General features: G+C 40.6%; 1 protein-coding gene across 1 annotated transcript; it reads left to right on the top strand.

Moving 5' to 3' along the window:
• The first annotated feature begins 1,250 nt into the window (after positions 1-1,250).
• Positions 1,251-1,898, top strand: LOC142173513 (uncharacterized). The gene has a single exon (XM_075239118.1). The coding sequence runs from the start codon at positions 1,251-1,253 to the stop codon at positions 1,896-1,898; it is 648 nt and encodes a 215-aa protein (XP_075095219.1).
• The last annotated feature ends 8,270 nt before the right edge of the window (positions 1,899-10,168 follow it).

The following is a 10,168-nucleotide window of genomic DNA, read 5'->3' as shown; positions in this document are numbered from 1 at the left end:
GTATTTGCGCACATTTATTTACTGTTGCCTTGCCGGCAATTTTAATTGGATTTCTTGTTTTTTCTATCTTTTCTACAAGTGTTTTAAGCTTAAGGTTTCATCTATCCATTTTAATTCTGTGTTTGCATAGGGGTAGTTTCTTAGACGTGGTAGATTCATTGTTCTAGTGCTTGCTCGCATTACTGTTCACGTAGTAGCTCCTTTGAGTTGTTTTTAGCTCTCGGGTTCGTAGCTTGTAGTCCTTCGTCCCCGCTACTTGTTCTTAGTGGTAGTGTTTACCTAATACCTTTGGCTTATAGTGGCGGTAGTGAAAGATGTGCGAGTAAGGTCATGTCCTCGGGTGTTGCTGGGGGAGGGGTCCAGGGGTAGGGGGGTAAGAAAGCTTTTAGGCTGAGAGTTGGGTCTTGAAACATTGGGACGCTGACATGGAAGTCTATAGAGTTAGGTAAGATTCTTCAAAAGAGGAAGATCAACATTGCGTGTGTTCAGGAGACTAGATGAAAGGGTACTAGGGCACGAGATGTAGACGGGTTTAAACTATGGTACTCAGGAAGCACTGGGGGTAAGAATGGGGTAGGTATTTTAGTAGACAGGGACCTCAGGGAGCTCGAGGTCGAGGTTAGGAGGGTAAATGATAGGTTGATGAGTATTAAGCTGGTAGTTGGTGGGTTTACTGTAAACGTGATTAGTGCATACGCTCCTCAGGTAGGTTTGAACCAGGAGGTCAAGAAGCAATTTTGGAGGATTTGGACAAGATGGTGCGTAGTATCCCGCACATAGAGAAGTTGTTCATTGGCAGAGATTTCAATGGCCATATTGGGGCTAGTGCTAGGGGTTATGATGATGTGCATAGCGGGTACGGCTTTGGGGATAGGAATGAGGGAGGTAATTCACTGTTGGATTTTGCTAGAGCTTTTGATTTGGTTATAGCTAACTCGAGTTTTCCGAAGAGGGAAGAGCACCTGGTCACTTTCCGGAATTCAATGTGCAAGACTCAAATTGATTATCTTCTCTGCAGGAAATGCGATAAAGGTCTGTGCACTGACTGCAAGGTCATCCCAAGTGAGCACCTCACGACCCTACATAGGCTCATAGTTATGGACCTGGAGATTAAGAGGAGTAGGAGGAAGAGGGCGGGGTACAGGCAACCTAAGATCAAGTGGGGTAACTTGACCAAGGACAAAGCTTAGGAGTTAGGGGAGAAGTTGTTGGCTATGAGGGCCTGGACGAGTAGGAGGGACGCATCTAGTATGCGGTCCACGACTGCGAATTGCATTAAGGTAGCTGCTAGAGAGGTCTTAGGGGTCTCGAAGGGCTCTCCTGGGGGTCATAAAGGGGACTGGTGGTGGAATGGAGAGGTTCAAGGTAAAGTGGAAGCTAAGAAAGCTGCTTATTTGAAGCTAGTGAAGAGTACAAAGAAAGAGGCGAAGTTAGCAGTTACGATGGCTAAGAACGCGGCATTTGCTCATTTGTATGATGAGCTCGGGGGTAGAGGTGAGGACAAGAAGTTGTACCGGTTGGCCAAGGTGAGGGAGAGGAAAACCCGTGACTTAGACCAAGTCAAGTGCATCAAGAACGAGGATGGCAAAGTGTTGATGGACGAGGCACTTATTAGGAGAATATGGCAGGCATACTTTCATAAATTATTGAATAAGGAAGTGGATAGAAGCATTGTGCTGGGTGAGTTGGAGCACTCTGAGAGTCGGCAGGATTTTGGGTACTGTAGGCAGATTACGGTAGATGAGGTGGAAGGGGCGATGTGTAAGATGTGCAGGGACAGAGCGACGACGCCAGATGAAATCCCAGTGGAATTCTGGAAGAGCGCGGGTCGGGCAGGTTTGGAGTGGCTCACTGGGCTGTTTAATGTTATTTTTAAGACGAAGAAGATGCCCGAATAATGGAAGTGGAGTACGATGGTTACACTTTACAAGAACAAGGGTGATATCCAAAATTGCAACAATTATAGGGGTATCAAGTTGTTGAGTCATACTATGAAGGTTTGGGAGAGGGTGGTTGAGGCCAGGGTGAGGAGTTGCGTGTCTATTTCCAAGAATCAGTTTGGATTCATACCGGGGCATTCCACTACAGAAGAGATTCATCTGGTAAGGAGATTAGTGGAGCAGTAGAGGGAGAGGAAGACGAATTTGCATATGGTGTTTATTGACCTTGAGAAAGCGTATGATAAAGTCCCGAGGGAGGTACTGTGGAGGTGTTTGGAGGTTAGTGGCATTCCAGTAGCGTACATTAGGGTGATTAAGGATATGTATGATGATGCTAAGACTCGGGTGAGGACTGTGGGTGGTGACTCGGAGCATTTCCCTGTGGTGATGGGATTGCACCAGGTATCGGCTCTTAGCCCTTTTTTATTTGCCTTGGCGATGGATGTATTGTCGCGACACATCCAAGGGGGGTGCCTTGGTGCATGCTATTTACCGATGATATAGTGTTGATTGATGAGACGCGAAGTGGAGTTACCGCGAGGTTGGAGGTTTGGAGACAGACCTTGGAGTCTAAAGGTTTCAAACTGAGTAGAACCAAGACAGAATACTTAGAGTGCAAATTCAGTGACGGGACCCATGATGTAGACATAGAGGTTAAGCTTGATGCTCAAGTTATCCCCAATAGAGCGAGTTTTAAGTATCTCGGGTCTATTATCCAGGGTAACGGGGAGATTGACGAAGATGTCGCACATCGCATCGGAGCGGGATGGATGAAGTAGAGGCTTGCTTCTGGTGTTTTATGTGATAAGAATGTGCCGCCAAGACTTAAGGGTAAGTTTTATCGAGTGGTGGTTCGACCAGCTATGTTGTATGGGGCTGAATTTTCAAAAAGTATTAGAACTCTCACGTACAGAAGATGAAAGTAGCAGAGATGAGGATGTTGAGATGGATGTGTGGGTGTACCAGGAGAGATAGGATTAAGAATGAAGCTATCCGGGACAGAGTGGGAGTAGCCTCCGTGGAGGACAAGATGCGGGAGTCGAGGCTGAGATGGTTCGGACATGTTAAGAGAAGAAGCATTGATGCTCCTGTCAGGAGGTGTGAGAGGTTGGCCATGGAGAGTTTGAGAAGAGGTCGAGGTAGGCCTAAGATGTACTGGGGAGAAGTGATTAGACATGACATGGCACTGCTTCAGCTCATTGAGGACATGACCCTTGATAGGAGGGTGTGTAGGTCGAGGATTAAGGTAGAAGGTTAGTGGGTAGTTTTTAGTTGTTCACCGATAGTCTTAGTAGCATGCATGTTCACTCATATTCTTAGATTTTTATTATGTTATGTGGTTTTATTCGCCTCAGGTATTGTATTCCCTATTGCTATTATTTGGTACTACTCATCTTTTATCTCTCCCTTTTTCTTTTCTCTTCCTTCTTTCTTCCTTCCTTGCTTTCCTCTTCTTCTTCTTGCCCTTCCTGAGCCGAGGGTCTATTGAAAACAGCCTCTCTACCTGCATTAGGTAGGGGTAAGGTCTGCGTACAGACTACCCTCCCGAGACCCCACATGTTGGGATCATACTGGGTTTGTTGTTGTTGTTGTTGTATAGAATAATATAATTATAAAAAATATTATTAAACAGATAAAATTGCATAGAAATTTGAAAAAAACTATAAATGAGTGAAAAATATATATATATATTAATTTTGAAATATAAAATTTAAAAAAAACTATAAATTAATTTTGTCATTTTTATTTTGTAAAGCAAAGTAAAGATTTAGACATGAAAAAAGGATCTTTTACTTTGTAGAATGTGGACTACTCATGAAGATAAATAATTAAACATAAATTAAAAAAGATTCCATGTTTTCCTCCACAACAATCAAATTCCAATTTCCATATACAAAACTCAAAGTTATTCAACAATCAACATACCCACTTGCTCATAAATCTAATCAATACATATAGAAGTACACACACATATAATCCCATATTATATTTTGAAAGAGCAAGAGAAACACTGAACTTGAAAAACTAGTAATGAAAAACTAGTAACATACATATTTACAAACTAACAGTGAAATATAAAAGAGAGAAAATTAATGAGTTCAAATTTCAAAATAATAAAGATTTTACATGGAGGAAGGAACAAACCTGTTGAATTTGATGTACGGAGGAGAATGAAGTTTTTTGTTGTAAAAAAAGTGATAAATCTTGCTCTTGGCAGAGGCAGACTAGCGGAAAAAATTGGAAAAGACTTCTAATTTAGGGCTTTTAGCAATATTAAAAAGTTTACTTTTAAATTTAATATTTTTAATTCCTTTTTAAAAAGATGTCTCTTGGGCTAACGCCTCAACAAAAAAACTCGCCCGGGCTTACGCCCCGAACTTCTGGGCGTACGCCTTATGAGACTTTCGCCTCCCATCATCGCCCTGGGACGTTTTTGATACGCCTCGCCACGGGGCTCGCCCCAGAAACGCCTTTTAAAACACTGGCTGGAACCTTCAAATCCCGATTCCGAGGCCGTTTACTCTAAAATCTAATCTTAGTCAATTCTTTCAACTTAAGGCTTTCAAAATGAGAATTTTCTTTCCAAATCAACCCCGAACTTCCCGAATTTAAATTTCGACCACGCGAACAAGTCATAATACCTGAAGTGAAGCTGTTCATGGCTTCAAACCGCCGAACGACGCGCTTGAGCTCAAAACGACCAGTTGGGTCGTTACAGTCTGCACACAGAATAATATAATTATAACACATCAACTTTCTAATTTCGCCAAAATGCGCTGAATTATTCTACGGACTTCCAACTCCAATTCCGGACATACACCTAAGTCCGAAATCACTATACGAAGCTATTGGAACCATCAAAATTTTATTCCGAGGTCGTTTGCACAAAAGTCAAACTCCGGTCAACTCTTTTCATTTAAGCTTCCAAAACAAGAATATATTATTTTTTAAAATAAATCTCGAATCATCCGAAAATCAAACTCGACCGCGCGCAAGTCATAATACACATTACGAAGCTGCTCGAGGTTTTAAGCCGCTGAACGGGACGCTAATTCTTAAAACGACAAGTCGGATCGTTACACATTCGATTCGATGTGCAACAACTATATTTCGAGCTCTACAAGATGAAATCCCAATGTTTTGTTGAATCTTGGATATATTGTCTACAAAAAAAAAATTGCTTCAACCAATTTTGGATTTAATACGACCTCGAATGGCAATGGGGCGGGTGCGACTGAACCCGAAAAATTTTCAACCCGCCCCGCTCCGCATAGCAATTTTATCTTTTTCTAACCCGTCCCGCCCCGCATCAAGTCTTTTTTTTTTTTTTTTTTCTGTTTCATTTTTCCCCCCCTATATTTCTTCTTTGCTTTTCGTTTTTTTGCTTTGTTTCCTACTAAACAACGTGTGTCTAACAAAAAAGAATTTGTTAATTATTACTGAAAATCATTCTCCTATAAAAATATTTAAACTATTATGCCATATTTAATTTTTTTCAGTCAATATATAGATTGATTGTGAACCATAATACTCAAAAATACCACCAGAACACTTATCTTCTATAATGCTCCATTTATATATACCATACATATGTTATTTACTTTTATACCCAATCAAACATTAAAAATTCAACTAAATGTAATGTTGTAGTGAATATACCTTAGAAACTACTCTTTTTATTGTATTTTAGGTGATCTAGTTATATTTGGAGAGTAAAGGAATTTTTTTTCACCACAAAATTTTCAAATACTTATCAAATATTTTAAATTGTTAAATATTGTAACTTGTTGTACTTGTATATGTAAATTTTATTTTTAAATTTTTTAAAGATTTTGTATTTGAGTTCATACTGAAAATTTGGTAATTTGACCATTGTACTCTAAATCAAGTCATATAAAGTGAAATGGAAGGAGTACTTTTTAACTTCCGAGATGTCTACTTTTGGATTCACATTGGACGTTTTTATGGTTGCTTAAATAAATAAAGAATTTGGTTTGAAAATTCAGAAATAATACTATAATCTTCATGGAATAACAATCAGAAATTACTCTGTTTCATCTATTTACAGTCGTCGAATCAAATTATTCAAATATATTACAACAAACTTGTTATTTTCCATCATTGTAGCCTCGTAACATGTTTTCCTTTGGTTTTAGCAATTAGGTAGCATGCCCTTATAAAAGTTAATTGTAAATAGAAAGAATAGATTAATCAACTTTAGTTTTGTATTTAGCGCGTACCAGGAGAAATAGATTTTCACCCACAACCGCCCCGCGACCGCTTGATTTTGGAAATTTTCTATTTCAACCCGCCCCGCCCCCGCATAAGCTTGAACCGGCCCCGCCCCGCCCCGCATAGGCCTAAACCCGCCCTGCCCCGCAACCGCCCTGCCCCATTGCCATCCCTACCTCTCTACCCGTAAAACTAAAAAAATCGTTGATAATCCGAAATCCAAGATACTAAGCGCAAAATGGTGTGTTTTTGCAGATTCGTATCAAATAACCACTGTTATCCTTAGCCCCATGGTGAGCGCCAAACTGTTTACCCAAAAAACGGATAGAGTTGAATTTGTACGTAGTTCTAAGGATATGTGATATAGCTTAATACAAATCGTAAGGATAAATAGAAATATCAAATATGAATTTCAAAGAATGCAAAATAAACAAGGTTGGAAAGAAGATGATTTTTAGGACTAAGCAAGATGAATCAATTTATGAAGCTTAAAAGAATAACTCTTGAATATAGGAGAATATGGTGCTTGAGTTACAATGTAAGCAAAGAACTGTCATTTACAGAAATGTAGCCATCCTCGTTATAGTGGATGATCCTATTTTTAGATATAATTAAAAATACATAGTGGGAGACACATGATAAATTAGTTTTTCCATAATTCCTGCCAGAATTCTCTCCTCTAGTGAGATTACAACGGCTCTTGTCTATGAGCTCGATATCGACTCGAGTTATCGATCTTGACTCGAACTTGATTCTGACTCAGATCCCTGTATTGATTCGGGGTCAGTGTTGGTCGGTCTCTGAATCATAAACTCGATAACTTTACTTTGCATCATAGTTTTACTTGGATTCGAGCTTGATAATAACATTGAGCTCGACATTGATCGGTCCTTCGGGCTCGAAACTTGGTGACCTGATTTCGTACCTCAACCTGATACTATGAAGACGCTTCTCCGATCCAATGTATTGCCATTTAAACCAGTTCGTACGAAGGACTAACCAGTTTTTACCGTATACAGTTGTCATGATCCAATTTCACCTATAGGTCGTGATGGCGCCCTACACTACAGCTAGGCAAGCCAACTTAATAAAATAAGCATATATTGACAAAATTTAAAACCAAGAAAAATAATAAGTCGCCAAATTCTACCAATGTGTGTGCCAAGACCTGGTGTCACAAGTGTATGAGCATCTAGTAGATTATACAAAATCTCAATTACTGTCTGAAATAAAATAGACAGAATGAAAAATACAAAGGAGAGACACTACTAGCTGCAGAACGGCACAGAAAGACAGCTCACCACTATGCCCCTGGAGGCCTGGACAGCGTGGGTGTAAGATGATAGGTCCTCCACTAGTACTTGCCTCAGGTCCTGCACAAGTAATTCATGCTTTGAGTCTTAAACTACCCGGACTTTAGCATTAATAGTAGCTACGTACGGACTCTCGTCACCTCGTGCGTACGTAGCCCCCACAATTAGCAACAATTATTTAATTTTAATCACATATGAGGTAATTTCCCCCTCACAAGATTAGATAAGAGACTTACCTTTTCTTGCTCCAATTTAATCCACTAGAAGGTCTTTTCCACGATTATCCAACTCTGTCTGGCTTGAATATAGCCATAAATAATTCGATACAATCACTAAAAATTATAGGAATCAATTCTATAAACAAATACTATATTTTTAGTAAAAATTCCGAAATTAATTAAAAACTCGTCCATGGGGCCCTTGTCTCGGAATCCGGCAAAAGTTAAGAAATATGAACACCCGCTCAACCACGAGTCTACCCATACCAAAATCACTAAATTCCGATAACAGTTCATCCCTCAAATCTTCAAATCTATCCAAGAGGGTTTTCAAATTTTTCCAACTCAATTCACCAATTAAATGATACAAATAGTGATGGATTCGGGTAATTTAACCAATATTAAGTTAAGAACACTTACCCCATTGTTTTCTCGAAAAATCTCCCAAACATCGCCTAAATCCGAGCTCAAAATCGTTAAAAATGAATAATGGGACGAAGTCCCATTTTCAGACCTTAAACTCTCTGCCCAGTGATTTCTTCTACGCGATCGCGAACTTCCTCACGCGATCGCGTAGCACAAAGTTTTCTGCCCAATCATTAACCCTACGCGATCGCATCAAGTCCCACGCGATCGCGATGCACCTGGTTTCGACTCTACGCGATCGCAACCCTCTTCACGCGATCGCGTAGCACAACGCGTGGCCCAGCTTCCTCTCAAATTTCCCCTACGCGATCGCAAACAATGACACGCGATCGCGATACACACACTGGCTAATCCTACACGATCGCGGACGTGTCTACGCGATCGCAGTGTATATATTTCCAGCTGCCCAAATTAACCCTACGCGATCGCAACCCCATTCACGCGATCGTGTAGAACAAATCCACCTCTGCCTAACTTACTCTATGCGATCGCAGACCAACTTACACGATCGTGCATAAGGATACCAGAAGAAAATACCAACAGTTATCAGCAGTGTTCCAAAGGCCAAAAGTGATTCGTTAGTCGTCTGAAACTCACCCGAGCCCTTCGGGACCTCGACCAATTATACCAACAAGTCCTAAAACATCATACAAACTTAGTGGAAATCTCAAATCACATCAAACAACTCTAAAACCACGAATCATCCTCCAATTCAAGCTTAATGAAACTTAAAATTTTTTTAACTTCTTCATTCGGTATCGAAACCTATCAAATCAAGTCCGATTGACCTCAAATTTTGCACACTAGTCATAAATGACATAACAGAGCTATGAAAAATTTCAGAACTGGATTCCGACTCCGATATCAAAAAGTCAACTCCCCGGTCAAACTTCCAAACTTAAATTTCTATTTTAGCCATTTCAAGCCTAATTTAACTACGGACTTCCAAATAAAATTTCGAACATGCTCCTATGTTCAAAATCACCATACAGAGCTGTTGGAATCATCAAAATTCTATTTCGGGGTCGTTTCTTCAAAATGTTGACCGAAGTCAAACTAGCACTTTAAGGCCAACTTAAGGAACCAAGTGTTCTAGTTTCAATCCAAACACTTCCAAATCCTGAACCAACCATCCCCCGCAAGTCATAAATCATTAAAAACACATTCGGAAAGTTTTTATTTTAGGGAAGGGTCATTATATTCTCCACCTCTTAAACAAACGTTCGTCCTCGAACAGGTTTAGAATTGTACATGGAGTGCTGAATAAGTATGGATATCTGCTCTGCATGTCTTCCTCGGACTCCCAAGTCGCTTCCTCGACTGGTTGGCCCCTCCACTGGACCTTTACTGCATAAATCCTCTTGGACCTCAACTAGTGAACTTGTTTATCAACAATGGCAAATGGCTCTTCTTCATAACCCAAACTCTTATCTAGCTGAACTGTGCTGAAGTCCAACACATGTGATAGGTCGACATGATACTTCCGGAGCATAGATACATGGAAAATTGGATGAACTCCCGATAGACTGGGAGGCAATGCAAGCTCATAAGCAACCTCTCCAACTCATCTCAACACCTCAAATGGGCCTATAAACCTTGGGCTCAACTAGCCCTTCTTCCCGAATCTCATAATTCCCTTCATCGGCGAAACCTTCAAGAGAACTTTTTTACCTACCATAAATGATAAATCACGCGCTTTGCTGATCTGCGTAGCTCTTCTGTCTGGACTGTGATGTACGAAGTCGCTCCTGAATCAACTTTACCTTTTCCAAGGCATCCTTCACCAAATCAGTACCATATAACTTAGTCTCACCGGGCTCAAACCACCCGATGGGCGAACAACATCGCCGACCATACAAAGACTCAAATGGAGCCATCTCGATGCTGGATTGATAACTGTTATTATAAGCAAATTCGGCCAAAGGCAAGAAACGATCCCACTGACCTCCAAAGTCAATCACACATGCCCTGAGCATATCCTCCAAAATCTGAATTGTCCGCTCTGACTGCCCGTCGGTCTGCGGATGAAAGGCTGTGC

The sequence above is a fragment of the Nicotiana tabacum genome, chromosome 19, assembly GCF_000715075.1.
Source record: "Nicotiana tabacum cultivar K326 chromosome 19, ASM71507v2, whole genome shotgun sequence".
Classification (NCBI taxonomy): Eukaryota; Viridiplantae; Streptophyta; class Magnoliopsida; order Solanales; family Solanaceae; genus Nicotiana; species Nicotiana tabacum.
This window is presented reverse-complemented; position numbering and strand designations above follow the sequence as displayed.